This window comes from Schistocerca nitens, chromosome 6 (genome assembly GCF_023898315.1).
Source record: "Schistocerca nitens isolate TAMUIC-IGC-003100 chromosome 6, iqSchNite1.1, whole genome shotgun sequence".
NCBI lineage: Eukaryota > Metazoa > Arthropoda > Insecta > Orthoptera > Acrididae > Schistocerca > Schistocerca nitens.
The window spans coordinates 183,725,698-183,744,176 of record NC_064619.1 but is presented as its reverse complement, the minus strand read 5'-3'; the positions used below and the strand labels follow the sequence as shown (position 1 = coordinate 183,744,176).

General features: G+C 41.3%; 1 protein-coding gene across 4 annotated transcripts in view; it reads left to right on the top strand.

Moving 5' to 3' along the window:
* The window catches only part of LOC126262288 (TBC1 domain family member 31), a 296,133-nt gene that overhangs the window by 220,495 nt on the left and 57,159 nt on the right, over window positions 1-18,479 (top strand). For all 4 annotated transcript variants that reach the window (XM_049958811.1, XM_049958808.1, XM_049958809.1 and 1 more), the window contains exon 16: window positions 2,004-2,206. In XM_049958811.1, coding sequence (XP_049814768.1) covers window positions 2,004-2,206 — 203 coding nt within the window. The remainder of the gene's footprint in view (window positions 1-2,003; window positions 2,207-18,479) is intronic.

Sequence of the window (18,479 nt, the reverse complement as noted above, 5' to 3'; positions counted from 1 at the left end):
GTAAGCGTATTTCCATCCTTATCATCAATAACTAATGCCTCATTTCTTTGATCATTCATTACGTCTTTTACCATGTGAAACATTTTTATGCTGCCGAAAATTGTATTTGTCCTCTCCATTTCATTAGTCATGTTGGTCACGTTTCTCTGCCCTCAGAATCCTGTTTCTTTCTCTTTTTATGTTCTTCACTGCTTACTACTTTTCTGCACAATTTCTATCTGATAGCTTCCCTTTGATCAATATCACTGTTGTTTGATGCCAGAACTTCAGATTTGTTATGCTTCCTGATGTTATACTGGGTCCTTAAGCTTCTCAACAACAAACTGTCTCTTGCCTATGTTGTTCCTTTTTATTTTATAGCACAGCTACAGTTGCAGTTTTGTGATTACTGAGTAATGTTTTGCACTCGCATCAGCCCTTCTGTAAGATCTAACACCTCTCATATACTTCATTATCTCTCATCTGTAAGCATTTGATCAATCTGATTGATAGAGTTGAGGAAGTCCAGGTCCCTTTGTGTAATTTTTTTTTTTTTGTGGGGGAAGACCGTCAAGCTTATTACAAGGTTGTGGTCTTGTGCAAAACTGATTAGACAGACTCCATTGTAATTTGTTTTTGGGCACATAATCTCTTTTCTGACTGTTGGTGTATACATGTCTTCTTGTCCCACTTTGGTGTTGAAGTATCCCAAATTGATCCTCATATTTCCAGTACCACTGCTTCCCACTGCTCTTTCTAGCTCCTCATAAAAGTTCCTTTTGTCCTTCTCAACACACTTGTTGGTGCATGTGCATTAACAAGTGTTACACTTCCTGCATTATAGTGAGACACAGTATCCTCTTGCTTATTGTATTGCGCTGGAGTCCTTCACTTGCTTCTCTGAACTGTCGCTCACCACAAATCCTGTCCCATGTTCATGCCTTCCATTCTCTTTGCAGCATCCATAAAAGATTATTGATTTATCCTCATATAAAATTCCTTCCCTACATCATCTTAGTTTCGTGTAACGCAGTGACGCCAACTTTATATTCCTCTAGCTTGGACACCACAATTTGGCAGCTCCTGGTCTATGTGGACTTCTGATATTCCATGTGCCAAATTGTGAACCAAATCGTCTAGCTGTTTTAACTTATATGGTTCCATTCTATTCTGAGGCGCATTAAAGGTGATTTGTTGGGTTAGCCCAGAAGCAGGGCTGTCACTTTATTGTTCCTGTGCTGGCAGGGTTTGTCATCAAGGTTTTATCCACAAGCAGCATAGGTTTCACTACACCTCAAGAGCTTCCTCTGTCCTGTGGAATAGAAAAATATGGGTAGGTAAGGAATGGAAAAATAGGGAAGACGGGTTATCATGAGGCATACCTTGTGTGGCTCCTATGCTGAGATCTTTCCAGCTAGCTTGGACCTGCAGTAGCTAATCTACCACTAGTATAGCTCTCAGCTTCATTGAAGTGCAAAAACTCTTTCTAGTTCCTCATAAAAGTCACTTTTGTCCTCCTCAACACTTATACTTGTTGGTGCATGTGCATTAACAAGTGTCACACTTCCATGCTACGTTAAGATGGTGCCCCTGAGAGACGTATTGAATTGAACTGGAGGAAAAAGAAATTTGTGTTGACTAAAAGAAGAGATCAGTTGATAGGACACAATCTGAGGTATCTAGGAATTATCAGTTCGGTGATAGAAGGAAGTGTGAGGGACAAGAATTACAGAGGTGGACCAAGGCAAGTTTTGAGATGAATGTAGATTGCAGTAGTTATGCAGAGGCTTGCACATATTATGCTAGTGTGTAAGTCAGCAATCTTTAGGACTGAAAATAACAACAACAACAACAATAATGTCTTGTCCAGTGTGTGTTTATGTTTGTTTGTGTGTGTGTTTATGTTTGTGTGTGTGTGTGTGTGTGTGTGTGTGTGTGTGGTGGGCAGTTCAGAATTACACATATTGGATGAAAATACTCATTCTGTGTCAGGACAAAAAAGTCAGTTACAGTTTTAATTGCAGGCCTAGAAGAGGTTTATCATGATATACTACAAGAGGAAGAAGACAGAGTTTCAGAAAAACGTCAGAAATTAGCTGCACTTCGTCATGAGCTACGAATGCAGAAACTAGAACACTTGGAAGCTGCTAGAGAGAAACTACTTCATCAACAAACTCAGCAACGTCAAGCTGCATTGGATCGTCTTATCAAGGATATAGCCCGAAAAGTAAGTAGTTAATAGAATACAGTAGAGTGTAGCTCTCTTCAGTGACAAATACTGTCTGCTGTGAAGTCTTTCACTTCACTGTAAATGATTGAAAATGCATTATTGATGTTTTAGTTTAGCCAAAATTTAAGATGTTTTGTACAGGACTTTGTGTTGCTATGCCTACCGTGTGGGATAAATCCTAACAAATTAGCAACAATAACTATTCATGAAATAATAATTGTTCTGCTATGCATAAAGCCCGCCCCCCCGGGGAGGGGGGGGGGCTTACAACTCTTTTGTGAATACATGCTTGTCTATCATGGGCCCCTAGCCTGTGCTGCAAGTTTATAGTTCCACTAGTTAATTAGTTACTTACTTAGTTAATTAGTTAGTTATTTTCATGTCCCATGGATCATTTTCACAGTAAATAGTCATGATGTGGAAATTAATTTGTACTCTAAACATCACCATATTATTATTATTATTATTTCCTTCACTTTCTCAGACGTTAAGTCCGGTTAAAAATGGAGTGACGCGGACCTTGATCAAGCGTAACTTCCTTTTAACTGTACGGTATATGTTATATTGCATTTAGGAACTTCTGGGTAATTGAACATGTATCAATAATTACGGATTTTTGTAGTCGTATATCTGGTAATAAATGTTGTGTATACTTGTGATCTATATCCAGTTGTGTTGGTTCCTAGGTTTGTTGCTTGGTAATAACAGAACATGAGGTGTCGATTAACTTCATCTGACCATCTCATCCTCTGTCTTTGTTTTCCTTCTAGGGTGGTTGCAGGAAGCATATCCTGCAAAACACCTCTATTTGGATTTAAATCATTTTCCAGTTGGCTAGCAGTGTCGTTACCATTGTGGGCGGGCATAGGGTTCAAGCGTCATCCCCGACCATGACGGCGCTTGTCCGAGGCTTCTTTAGTTCTGTCCTGAACCAACTAACCACACTAAAAGGGGGGTTAGCCCTATTAGTGGTTTGTTCTTTTCGTCGCCTTTTATGACTGGCAGAACATACCGGAGGCCTATTCTTTTCCCGGGCCTCCACGGGGATTATTATTATTATTCCCCCCTCCCCCCTAAATGAAAGCAAGATACACAGATTGAGATAGCAATTCCTGCCCACCACCTTTTACACATTACAGAAGTACAAATTCTTCTGTGGAATACAAGGAGTTGTCAAGGAGAAACTTTTTCAGTTTATTTTCAAATGTTAGCTTGCTGTCTGTTAGACATTTTGTATCACTGGGTAAGTGGTCAAAAATTTTTGTTGCAGCGTTGTGCACCCCTTTCTGTGCTAAAGAAACCTTAATGTTGAGTAATGAATGTCATTTTTTCTTCTAGTATTGTAATTACGTATCTCATTGTTCCTTTTAAATTATAGTGGATTATTTACAACAAACTTAATAAGGGAATAGATATACTGTGAAGCAATAGTCAGAATGCCCAACTCCTTAAACAGATGTCTACAAGATGATTGTAGGTGAGCACCACATATTATTCTGACAGCACGTTTTTGAGCAATGAAGACCTTTCTTAAAGATGAGTTACCCCAGAACATTATTCCATATGTCATTATTGAATGAAAATAAGCAAAATATGTCAACTTACTGATTTCTTTCTTCTCAAGATTTGCTATGGTTCTAAGTGCAAATATGACTGAACTAAGTTGTTTTAGGAGTTCCAAAATGTGATTTTCTTTTGCAATTTAAATTCTCATCAATATGGACACTCAAGAATTTTTAAGTTTCCACCCTATGTATTATTTCATCACCATGTCTTACACTTATCACTGCTGCCGTACTCCTACAAGTTCGGAACTGAATATGATGTGTCTTTGTGAAATTCATAGTGAGACCATTTGCAGAAAACCAGTCAATTATTTATTGAGAAATTTGTTCACCATTTCTTCCATTTCTGTATGTATACTGGGAGTGATTACAATACTGATGATATCTGCAGAAAGAACTAATTCTGCTTGTTGTACAATAGATGGTAGATCATTTATATGTATGAAAAACAGTAGTGGACCTAAGATTGAGCCTTGGGGAACCCCAGATGTGATTTCTCCCCAGTCAGAAGTATGTCCCTGGATTCTGTTGGTTGAATTACTACTAAGGACAACTTTTTGCATTCTTTTGGATAGATATGACATGATCCATGGCTATACCATCAATCCCATAAATCTTCAATGTATGTAGGAGTATACGATGATTCACACAATCAAATGCCTTGGATGGGTCATAGAAAATACCTACCAGTGCTATTTTGTTATTTAATGCTTGTAATATCTGGTGTGTGACATGTAAGTGGCATTCTCAGTAGAGCAACCCTTCTAAAACCCAGACTGTGATTTATTGAGGATATTGTAGTTGCCCAGGTGAGATACTATTCTAGAATACACCACCTTCTCAAAAATTTTGGAAGATGATGTCAGCAGTGAAATAGGTTGGTAGTTACTGACATCTCTCCTATCGCCTTTCTTAAAGAGGGGTTTAACAACGGCATATTTTAGTGTCTCTGGAAAAATACCTTGAGTTAGTGATGCATTACATATTTCAATCAGGGCATCATTTTCCACTGAGACCAGCTCTTTCAGTGTAGTGATGAGTTATGCGCCAACTTAGAGTGATGGGGTGTACACTTTGTCCATCATATACATAGGGGGGCCAAATGACAATAGGGTCACTACCTATGCCTTCATCTTGGCCTTTGAGGGCAATTCATCGCCTGGAAAGGTCAAGGTGATGGTATACTAATACAATGTGAAACCTTAAATCATCCGCCGCTGCCTCCCTCACCCCCACACTCCCCATCCCCCATACAGTGCTTGAAATACGAGAACATGTCTTTGCATAGCAGCCCTAGCCCCATCTGTAGAGATTGTGGATGAACACTGCATGTGAACGCTCCTTGTGCCCCCCCCCCCCCCCATCTATGTCAACTGTTGGGAACCCCCATTCTCCCCACCCACCTGTTTTCCAGAGAGAGAAGAAGGTACAAGAATACAAACTCTGGACAAACTAGGTTACCAAGAGGCCAAGAAGTAGTATGAGGAGTTGCATCCAGCATTGCAAACAGCGTCATGTCTACAGCTATGATGTCACCTCCTTTGGCGACAGTACTCCTGCCTGTTACAACTGCTGCAGTGGACCCTCAGTGCTGCTCAACTGTGCCTGCCCCCTGATGGTTCGATGCTCCCCTCTTGTTGCTTCCATCAGACCTACTTTGGGATTGATGGCTCCCCATCCACCAGGGACATTGTTCCTCACTGCCCAGCTGGAGACAAATCACCTTCCTTTGGCATTTCTTGCCAGAGGAGGGTCCCTTGGGACATTTCCTTCCAAGTTTTCTGCTAGTCTACAACCGGACACCAGCCAGTGGCTGAAGGAGCCGCAGGCTACTGGTCTCTGGACTCTGAGATCATCATCTTTACCTGAAACGATTCAGAGAAGCCCTTCCTGTCATCAAATCCTCTTAGGAGAGGCATGCAGAACTTTCTCTGTCATTGACCTTGCCATTGGTGGCCCTTACCTTCTCCCATCCATCCACTGGAGAGCTCACAATGACCTGTGTGGTAATGGCAACTTCCCGATCTTCCTCTTCCTCCCTCAGCATCACTCCCATGGACGCCTGCCCAGATGGGCTCTCAGCAGTGCTGACGAGTGCTTTCACCATTGCTGTTGCACTTGGCTCCCTGCCATATGGAGATATTGATGAGGTAGTCCAGAATACAAGTAAAGGCCATTCTTTTGGCAGCTGATTTAGTGATCCTCTGTTTCTCGGGCCCTCCCCCACGGAAGACAGTATCTTGGTGGTCATCAGAAATCGCAGAGGCCATTAGAGACCGTAGATGGCTCTCCAACATCATACGCAACACCCATTGATAGAGCAACTCATTGCCATTAAGTGGCCCCCCTGTGGTCCATCACCTAATAAAACGATGGAACCAAGAATGCTGGGAACAGCACGTTTTAATCATTGGGCCATGTACCTCTCCTTGGCAGTTATGGCTAAAATTGGATGTGTGTACAGTTACCAGACTCCTGCAGATGTACCTGGTACTACCTTGAATGGCACTGTCTACACTGACTCAGATGCTGTTGCTGAACATTTTGCTCTGTATTATGCTCGAACCTCAGTGTCTGAGAATTATCAACCTGCCTTTCATGTTCTAAAATAGTACATGGAGTAAAAGCGATTATCTTCTACTACATGTCATCTGGAAGAATATAATGCTCCATTCAGTGTGGGTGAATTTGTCAGTGTCGGAGCCCACTGCCCTGATACAGCTCCGAGCTGGACCACAGGACCACATCCAAACCAAAGGATTGAGCACCTGTCAGTGGATTGGCAGCATCATATCCTTGCCACATCTGAAGTGAGAGCGAGTTCCCACCTTACTGGTGAGAAAGCATCATTGTCCCAGTGCTGAAACCGGGTAAGAATCCTCCAGAGATGGACAGTTGTCATCCAATAAGTCTCACCATTGTTGTCTTTAACATGCTTGAAAACATGGTAGCTACGTATGTCACCTCCTGGAGTCTCAGGGTTTTCTGGCTCCGTCCCAGTGTGGTTTTCGCTAAGGCCATTACACTACTGATAATCTGGTTTACCAGGAGTCTGCCATCCAAACAGCTTTTGCCCAATGTCAACACCTGATACCTGTCTTCTTCGACTTGCAAAAGGCTTTTGACACCACGTGGCAACACCACATCCTTGCTCCCTTACACAAGTGGGTTCTCTGGGGTCTGCTCATGATATTTATCCAGAAATTCCTGCTGCACTGTACAATCCAAGTTCAAGTTGGTGCTTCTCACAGAGTAACTCCCCCCCCTTATCCAAGAGAATGGGGTCCTGCAGAGCTCTGTACTGAGTGTCCCTCTCTTTCTAGTAGTCATCAGTGGTCAAAACAGTACTAGACACAGATGGTAGTGGTTATAGGATATGCACAGTTCTAGTATGAAACCAGGATGGTGTTGTAAGAATGATTGCTTACATGTCCAGAATACTCTCCGAGGCCCAGAAGAATTAATCTGTGACTGAGAAGGAGTACCTTTGCCCACCATTCATCATACTGTTGATAAGCCTGAAGAATACACCAGGACAATCAGCAAGTTCACGGAAGCTTTAGAAATGCATTGTCACAGTTGTGAACTAAAATGATTGCAAACATAAGGATGGTGACTACCCTTTGTGGAATCCATTTGAAGAATTTTACAATTCTGGTGACTTTCCAGTCATTGCTGCATTAACCAAACATTGCAGCTGAACAAAGGGAACGTCCTGTAGTACCAACGACCATAGTGACACTAGAGAAGGAAGAAGCTATCAAAGGTAATCAGGTTAATAGATGAAACATTTTATAAAAGAAATTATGACCCAATTGGATGGAAATAGTTGTAATTCCAGCTCATTTGTGGACACCAGTACTCAAGAATTCCATGACACACTGACATTGCATCATTAATGATGTGAAGAATCAGAAGCAGGTAGCATTGTCCAGGTCTGTACCAATCTGTCACGCTATGGACACCATAGGAGGAAATGCCAGTGACAGAAGCATATGGGAACATCCACTGTGATATACATCGCTGATGTATGATAAGTGGAATATCTGTGACTTGACCACAGACTTAAGTATGTTCTAGGCTTCCAAGCAAAATGCAAGTGTATCTTTTACTGTGTAAATATTCATCCAATAAAGCTTTACAGTATAACCCTATTAAAATGAATCTGAAGGGACTGAAAAATCTAGAGTTTGTGTTAAAAAAATTCGTGTTAAGTGGAAAACACACATTTTAGTTTGCACATATGTAGAGTATTACAGTTACGTGTAATACAGTTACATTATTGTAGACTTATAACACTATCACCTGACTAAAAATACAAGTACTCACAAATTACACCATTTTCTTAGAAAAAATTCAAGCAGGATTCACTGACGTTCACAGGAATGAATACCTTGTAATATCACAACAAACTGTAACTATAGCACCCATAAACCTAGCAGTGATGTCAAATGTTGAAGCAGATCACTCTAAACTGTCCAAGGCTGTAAATATCTCTTGGTAGGTAGGTCGAATGGTATCTGTAACCTCCTCACTTTCTTCTGATGACCCACCTTGCACCTCAGACACAGCTTTTGGTGCATCAGATTCCACAGAAGCACATACAGCAACACTGTTGTCAGTACTAATGAATTCCTCAAAACTAATCCCAGTCTTACACAACTGTCCATTTGTCAGGTGAAGTGGCATCGTCTAACTCATGGACATTTTTGGTGTTGCTGTGTCACCTGGCTCCAGGCTGCAGCAGATGCTTTTATTGCATCAAGCAGATTTCAGTTTGTGGTTGCAATATTTTTTTAAGCTGCTTGAAGTGCAGCTCTTACAAGTTGCTTGTGATAAGCTCTCTTCATGAGAGAAATGATACGTTGGTTCAAAGACTGAAGGCAGCTTGCCGTGTTTGGTGGAAAAAACTGACTTTAATCTTGATCATGTTCAGATCCTGTACATTATGGGCTGTACATCTGTGCAGTGGAAGGAGGACATGATTGTTTTGAGCAACCATTTGACTGTTGCAATGAAGAAGCCACTTGCAAAATGATATGCCGTCAATCCAAGATTTCTTATGGTGAGAGTAGATGCAAGGTAAAATGTCAATATTTACGTGTTTAAAACAATGCAGTTTCTCTTACTTACTGATAACCCAGGCACAAAACTTCTCACTGCTGTTTGCATTACATACTAGGGCAACTGTTACATGTTGTTAGCTGCATACTCTACCATGACACTTATCACATTTTATCGCCAGGATGTGATTTGGAAAATTTGCTTCACAGCAAATTTATACAGATGAAACTGAATGTCTATTTTGGAAATGATACAGTCAACCAGAACAACAACTGGTGTCTTTAGATGCCTATATTTTTGGCAATCTCATTTGCTTTCAGCTGAATCTTAGAGCATTAGGGGACTGGAATGCAGTTGTAGGGAAGGAGTAGAAGAAGCAGTTACAGGAGAATATGGATTTGGGTCAAGGAATGAGAGAGGAGAAAGACAATAGAGTTCTGTAATAAATTTCAGCTAGTAACAGCGAATACTCTGTTCAAGAATCACAAGTGGAGGAGTGGAAAAGGCTGCATGATACAGGAAGATTTCAGTTAAATTGCACCACGCTCAGAAAGAGATTTTGAAATCAGATACTGGATTGTAAGGAGTGCCCAGAAGCAGATATAGACTCAGATCACAATGTAGTATTGATGAAGAGTAGGCTGAAGTTTAAGAGATTAGCCATGAAGAATCAATACGCAAAGAAATGGGATACAAAACTATTAAGGAATGACAAGATATTCTTGAAGTTCTCTAAGGCTATAGATACAGCAATAAAGATTAGCTCAATAGGCACTACAGTTGAAGAGGAATGAAAATCTCTAAAAAGGGCAATCACAGAAGTTGGAAAGAAAAAAATGTAGGTACAAAGAAGGTAACTGCAAAGAAACCATGGGTAACAGAAGAAGTACTTCATTTAATCGATGAAAGAAGGACATACCAAAATGTTCAGGGAAATTCAGGAATACAGAAATACAGGTCACTGAGGAATTAAATAAATAGGAAGTGCAGGGAAGCTAAGATAAAAAATGGCTGCATGAAAAATGTGATGAAATCAAAACAGAAAAGATTGTCACAAGGACTGATTCTGTATATAGGAAAGTCAAAACAACCTTTGGTGAAATCAAAAGCAGGGGTGGTGACATTAAGAGTGCAATGGGAATTACACAGTTAAATGCAGAGGAGAGAGCAGATAGATGGAAAGAGTACACTGTGGGCCTCTATGAGGGGGAAGATTTGACTGATGTGATAGAAGAAGAAACAAAAATTGATTTAGAAGAGATAGGGGATCCAGTATTAGAATCAGAATTTAAAAGAGTTTGGTTGGACTTAAGATCAAATAAGGCAGAAGAGACTGATAACAGAATTTCTAAAATCATTGGAGAAGTGGCAACAATATGACTATTCACATTGGTGTGTAGATTGTATGAGTCTGGCGACATACTATCAGACTTTTGGAAAAATATCATCCACACAATTCTGAAGACTGCAAGAGCTGACAAGTGTGAGAATTGTCGTACAATCAGCTTAACAGCTCATGCATTCAAGTTGCTGACAAGAATAATATACAGAAGAATGGAAAAGATATTGAGGTTGTGTTAGATGAAGATCAGTTTAGCTTTAGGAAAGTTAAAGGCACCAGAGAGGCAATTTTGAGGTTGTGGTTGATAATTTGAAGCAAGACTAAATAAAAATCAAGATAGATTCATAGGATTTGTTGACCTGGAAAAAGGGTTAGACAGTGTAAAATGATGCAAGATGTTCGAAATTCTGAGAAAAATGGGGATAAGCTATACGGAGAGATGGTGGTGGAGAGGCTTGCGTGCCTCAGCGATACAGATGGCCGTACCGTAGGTGCAACCACAACGGAGGGGTATCTGTTGAGAGGCCAGACAAACATGTGGTTCCTGAAGAGGGGCAGCAGCCTTTTCAGTAGTTGCAGGGGCAACAGTCTGGATGATTGACTGATCTGGCCTTGTAACATTAACCAAAACGGCCTTGCTGTGCTGGTACTGCGAACGGCTGAAAGCAAGGGGAAACTACAGCCGTAATTTTTCCCGAGGACATGCAGCTTTACTGTATGATTAAATGATGATGGCGTCCTCTTGGGTAAAATATTCCGGAGGTAAAATAGTCCCCCATTCGGATCTCCGGGCGGGGACTCCTCAAGAGGACGTCGTTATCAGGAGAAAGAAAACTGGCATTCTACGGATCGGAGTGTGGAATGTCAGATCCCTTAATCGGGCAGGTAGGTTAGAAAATTTAAAAAGGGGAATGGATAGGTTAAAGTTAGATATAGTGGGAATTAGTGAAGTTCGGTGGCAGGAGGAACAAGACTTTTGGTCAGGTGATTACAGGGTTATAAATACAAAATCAAATAGGGGTAATGCAGGAGTAGGTTTAATAATGAATAAAAAAATAGGAGTGCGGGTTAGCTACTACAAACAGCATAGTGAACGCATTATTGTGGTCAAGATAGACACAAAGCCCATGCCTACTACAGTAGTACAAGTTTATATGCCAACTAGCTCTGCAGATGATGAAGAAATTGATGAAATGTATGACGAGATAAAAGAAATTATTCAGGTAGTGAAGGGAGACGAAAATTTAAGTCATGGGTGACTGGAATTCGTCAGTAGGAAAAGGGAGAGAAGGAGACATAGTAGGTGAATATGGATTGGGGGGAAGAAATGAAAGAGGAAGCTGCCTGGTAGAATTTTGCACAGAGCATAACTTAATCATAGCTAACACTTGGTTCAAGAATCATAAAAGAAGGCTGTATACCTGGAAGAATCCTGGAGATACTAATAGGTATCAGATAGGTTATATAATGGTAAGACAGAGATTTAGGAACCAGGTTTTAAATTGTAAGACATTTCCAGGGGCAGATGTGGATTCTGACCACAATCTATTGGTTATGAACTGCAGATTGAAACTGAAGAAACTGCAAAAAGGTGGGAATTTAAGGAGATGGGACCTGGATAAACTGAAAGAACCAGAGGTTGTAGAGAGTTTCAGGGAGAGCATAAGGGAACAATTGATAGGAATGGGGGAAAGAAATACAGTAGAAGAAGAATGGGTAGCTCTGAGGGATGAAGTAGTGAAGGCAGCAGAGGATCAAGTAGGTAAAAAGACGAGGGCTAGTAGAAATCCTTGGGTGACAGAAGAAATAATGAATTTAATTGATGAAAGGAGAAAATATAAAAATGCAGTAAATGAAGCAGGCAAAAGGGAATACAAACGTCTCAAAAATGAGATCGACAGAAAGTGCAAAATGGCTAAGCAGGGATGGCTAGAGGACAAATGTAAGGATGTAGAGGCTTGTCTCACTAGGGGTAAGATAGATACTGCCTACAGGAAAATTAAAGAGACCTTTGGAGAGAAGAGAACCACTTGTATGAATATCAAGAGCTCAGATGGCAACCCAGTTCTAAGCAAAGAAGGGAAGGCAGAAAGGTGGAAGGAGTATATAGAGGGTTTATACAAGGGCGATGTACTTGAGGACAGTATTATGGAAATGGAAGAGGATGTAGTTGAAGATGAAATGGGAGATAAGATACTGCGTGAAGAGTTTGACAGAGCACTGAAAGACCTGAGTCGAAACAAGGCCCCGGGAGTAGACAACATTCCATTAGAACTACTGATGGCCTTGGGAGAGCCAGTCATGACAAAACTCTACCATCTGGTGAGCAAGATGTATGAGACAGGCAAAATACCCACAGACTTCAAGAAGAATATAATAATTCCAATACCAAAGAAAGCAGGTGTTGACAGATGTGAAAATTACCGAACTATCAGTTTAATAAGTCACAGCTGCAAAATACTAATGCGAATTCTTTACAGACGAATGGAAAAACTGGTAGAAGCGGACCTCGGGGAAGATCAGTTTGGATTCCGTAGAAATGTTGGAACACGTGAGGCAATATTAACCTTACGACTTATCTTAGAAGAAAGATTAAGAAAAGACAAACCTACGTTTCTAGCATTTGTAGACTTAGAGAAAGCTTTTGACAACGTTAATTGGAATACTCTCTTTCAAATTCTGAAGGTGGCAGGGGTAAAATACAGGGAGCGAAAGGCTATTTACAATTTGTACAGAAACCAGATGGCAGTTATAAGAGTTGAGGGGCATGAAAGGGAAGCAGTGGTTGGGAAAGGAGTGAGACAGGGTTGTAGCCTCTCCCCGATGTTATTCAATCTGTATATTGAGCAAGCAGTAAAGGAAACAAAAGAAAAATTCGGAGTAGGTATTAAAATTCATGGAGAAGAAGTAAAAACTTTGAGGTTTGCCGATGACATTGTAATTCTGTCAGAGACAGCAAAGGACTTGGAAGAGCAGTTGAACGGAATGAACAGTGTCTTGAAAGGAGGATGTAAGATGAACATCAACAAAAGCAAAACGAGGATAATGGAATGTAGTCAAATTAAATCGGGTGATGCTGAGGGGATTAGATTAGGAAATGAGACACTTAAAGTAGTAAAGGAGTTTTGCTATTTAGGGAGTAAAATAACTGATGATGGTCGAAGTAGAGAGGATATCAAATGTAGACTGGCAATGGCAAGGAAAGCGTTTCTGAAGAAGAGAAATTTGTTAACATTGAGTATAGATTTAAGTGTCAGGAAGTCGTTTCTGAAAGTATTTGTATGGAGTGTAGCCATGTATGGAAGTGAAACATGGACGATAACCAGTTTGGACAAGAAGAGAATAGAAGCTTTCGAAATGTGGTGCTACAGAAAAATGCTGAAGATAAGGTGGGTAGATCACGTAACTAATGAGGAGGTATTGAATAGGATTGGGGAGAAGAGAAGTTTGTGGCACAACTTGACTAGAAGAAGGGATAGGTTGCAGTAGGTACTGGGAGATGAAGAAGCTTGCACAGGATAGAGTAGCATGGAGAGCTGCATCAAACCAGTCTCAGGACTGAAGACTACAACAACAACATGACAGGGATACAGTCTTTTGCTCCTACTGTTCAATCTTTACAGCAAAGAAGCAATGATGGAAAAGAAAGAATGGTTCAGGAGTGGAATTAAAATTCAAGGTGAAAGGATATCAATTATATGATTTTCTGATGACATTGCTCTACTGAGTGAAAGTGAAGAAGAATTATGTGATCTGCTGAATGGAATGAACAGTGTGATGAGTACATAGTATGAGTTGAGAACAAATCATAGAAAGATGAAAGTAATTGAAGTAGCAGAAATGAGAACAGTGAGAAACTTAATATCAGGATTAATGGCCATGAAGTAAGCTAAGGAGTTCTACTGCCTAGTCAGCAAAATAACCAATGATGGATGGAGCAAGGAGGACATCAAAAGCAGACTAACACTGGCAAAAAGAGCATTCCAGTCCAAGAGAAGTCTACTAGTATCAAACGTAGGCCTTTATTTGAGGAAGAAATTTGTGAGAATGTACATTTGGAGCACAGCATTTTATGTTAGTGAAACATGGAGTGAGAGAAAACCAGAACAGAAGAGAATCTAAGCATTTGGGTTGTGGTGCTACAGATGAATATTGAAAGTTAGGTGGACTGATAAGGTAAGGAATGAGGAGGTTCTGTGCAGAATATGTGGAAAAGTCTGCAAGGAGAAGGGGCAGGATGTTAGGACATCTGACAAGACATCAGGGAATGACTTCCATGGTACTAGAGGGAGCTGTAGAGGGCAAAAACAGTAGAGAAAGACAGAGATTGGAATAAATCCAGCAAATAATTGAGGATGTAGGTTGCAAGCACTACACCGAGATGAAGAGGTTGGCACAGGAGAGGAATTCGTAGCGGGTCACATCAAACCAGTCAGAAGACTGATGACTGACTCAAAAGGGCACTTAAAGGTATGTTAGATGCATGCATATAATTGAACCACTCAAACAGTTATGTCTCAGTGTCTTCATACTTAGCACTATGAAGTCATTTACATTTGTTTCCAGAAACTGTTGCAGCAGAATTAATGATTTTTTTCCCATAGATTTGGGAATTCCAAAGTGCTCTGCAATTGCTATTTTCTTTATACCACAGTCCACTTCGTATGGAATCTTAAGCTTTACCTGTACATTCCATTGCTGTGTTTCACATGCTACTATTTGTAGGTTTTTATTCAGTTTTCAGATTCGATTTGGCTACCACAAAAAGAACGCCTGGCATCAGATACGTTTCTCATTGTTAGTGCATATGTTATTGAGTTTATTTGAATGTACCAGACACCCTGATTGTTAAGGTAATAATTACGGCTTGCAACCCATAATACATTAGAAATGAGTCAACAATGGGTTGTTAACTTTGTTGTTAAATTTCCATCAATCGTTTCATAAAAAAATTAACACTTAAAAATACTGTAACATCAAAGTTTGTGTTACAGTGAAATTTAATTATGCTAGGTACTGATTAAGAGTTTGTTTTTCACCTTAACCAAAATTTGTATTAACTAATAAAACTTCCAATAAGGACTGATGTACTCCTGGTGGGGTCAATATTTTTTTCATGTTAAGTGTGAGTTCATTATGAGTGAGTTTGCACTAACGAAGTTATACTGTATTATCATTTAGTACTGTCTTGTACCTCAATTATATCATACCCATGCTGTACTCTCATTGCATTGGTGACCCACAATGACTGCAAATTATGGCAGATACATCCTTAAACAGATATTGTGCAGCAACAATGTATCCAACGTGCAGCCATTGCGTGTCGCAGTTTCCATTGTTTTCCCATGCGTACAACACTGAATCATACTGTGCTTAAGAGTCAGTCCTTTTATTCACAGTGAGTGTGACACTCGCCAGTGTAGTGCATTGACAGTAAATGATAATGCCAAACAGTGGTGCCCTACGGTGGACTCATAGTGTGACTGTGCCGCCATCTCTGTTCCGTTAATGACGTGCACTGAACCAGTCTCTCGACCAACTGTACCTGCAGTCACCGTCATGAATGAAGACTCTTCCATGCCACACAACTTATTTTCTGATCCAATGTTGACACAGTCACCCACACAGCCACAGTCTGTCTGCACTATCAGCCATGCCATAAATGGACAAGGGACATTCTCCCATGTTACTGTGACAATCTCTCCCACAGAAAACCTGCATGATTTAGTGCTCTACCCAAATTTCCATCATTTTGCTCGGAACAGCCCTTTGAATGATTTGCGATAGTGTACAGCATTCTCACGACTCGACATCACTAATAACACTGCAAAATACATCATGCTCATCAGCAGTCTGCACAAACATACCAATGTGATTAGCAACATCATCACATCACCACCCAAGTAGACAAATAGTTACATCAAAAACATCTCACTGAACACTGACAGTGCTTTCTTACCATGGACAACAGTGCTGGCCGCCACAGGCCGCAATACCAGCTTCAACGTGCTTACTTCCACACAGTGGTCAAGCCTGACTGACATCGCCTGACCGCTTTCATTTCGGACATCATTGTGCTGGTGGAACGACGACTTTTGTGTGATATCGACAAAACCCTGCTTCCTCACTCAGCCCAGAACACAGCCAAGCACACTGTGCTCATGCCTGTGCAGGACCAGCTAACTGTGTCACACCAAGCAACCATGCCCCACATGCCACTTTATCTGTACAAATCCAGTTCACCAACACTGTATGCAACTGTCAGCTATCTCGTGCCTACTTGATAGTGGACATAACAAGTTCATCTATTTGAGAAGATTACAATAGTCTCCTCAACACTCTGCGTGACAGAGAATCTTCTCTCAATCCACTGACAAAGACTGCTACTGGTCATCACTCCTCTGATTGTGCCCATGAATGTGACCTTCTCATTGAGTTGGACTCTGACAATTATTCCATGGGGCTTCCACCTCCGCTGGTCCCACTTCCAAGAATCAGGCTTTCAGCCTCACCATCTTCCTCATCGCCTCAGATACACCACCTTTCAGTGGACATCAGTTTCAACATTCATCCCCTACCACCCAATGGTTCATTGACAAAGGATGAACCTGCAGTATTGCAACTGCAAGACACTGTCAGTTCATTCATCACAGTGCACGGATGCATGACCCAGACCCTGCAACAATCACCGTCTCACTGCCTCACATGGACATTTTCTGTTAAGAACTTAGGGATGGACTTTTTACACAACTTCCACTTGTCCCCAGTCGTACAACATACTGTGTTCCTGCAATTTGATAAGGGCTACTGCATCCCAGGACCTTTTGCCGTTGCAACCCCCACTGTTAACTGGTACAGTGACTGTTGAAGACAAATAACAAGAGGACAATCGTACATCCAATCGTACACAGAAGGAGTGTGATTCTCAGCTGATGAGCTCTTGGTGCTCCACCAATGCTAGACCAACTGCTGTACAACATCAGATGCACACCATACAAAGAACACGTTGCTCCCACAACATAATAATGTCAAATCTACCTCCCAAGCATGGTGCATGAGCATGTCATAGTCTTAACACACAACCAATGTGACAATGAGAATGGGAGCATGTGCACAGCCCCAGTTACACAACATCTGACATCCGTCCATACCCATTCCCTGCACTACCCAGTACCCACACTGTCACCAGCCCTGCACACATCATTGCATCATGCTCCGCCTCGCCACCCGGCTACCCCACTGCTGTTATCATTGTGCATGCCCCTCCGGCAGTACAGCACACTGACACCACAACTCTTATGCATGACTCATTGGCACACAGCTCGACCGCCACCTGCTGCTGGCCTTCATACAGAAACAGCAACCTCACTGGCCACATTCACCTGGTTATACTTTAGACTACCACACACTACCATGAGTGGATGGTCCTCTACAATGCCATACCCAGAACACACTAGAGGAACTGAATGCAACACAATGCCTTTTCAACCACTTTCAGTTGCCAAAATCACCCTCAACTACTACTGACAACTTCAGTCCCTCTTCGTGACAAGATATTTGCACAACAATGCTGGTCTCTGTGATTGCACCTCTGTCTAAATCAACTTCAACAATGGCTTGAAATGGGTTTGTACCCTGTGTTCCTTCCTACCTACAGCCCCCATTCTGCCTCGGACGTCTTCTACACAGACCACACTCATTGCAGTTTACTCTGGCAAATAAATTAGTGCCTCATGTTACTGCACTGCCCCCTCAACATATGCAGTCACTTTTATCAGAGTCTGCAGCTCATGGTCTAGTGACTACCATTGCTGCCTCTGGATCACAGGGTCCCGGATTCGATTCCTGGCCGGGATGGAGATTTTTCTCTGCCCGAGGACTGGTTGTTTGTGTTGTCCTCATCATTTCATCCTCATCATCATTCATGACAGTGGCTAGATTGGATTGTGAAGAAATTGGACTATGAAAAAATTGTGACTTTATACGGGCACTGATGACCATCCAGTTGAGTGCCCCCCCAAACCAAACATAACTCTGATCAGATCAAAGTCTTTCTGGCACGCATTGCCTCCATATGTTGATGTCTTCACCATTGGCAATTCACGATCATCTCTTTGGTTGTACCACTGGTGTCCCGTGTGTTCACACACATATATTAACTACAAAGCTAAGGATGGTTGTCCTATATTGTGGAGACATAACCACTGAGACACTGTTAATGCCTTTCACATGATGCTCTTATCATAGCCCTGAGGCACAGATTGATGGTAGGGGCTTCTGATACAAGGAACATTAAGAC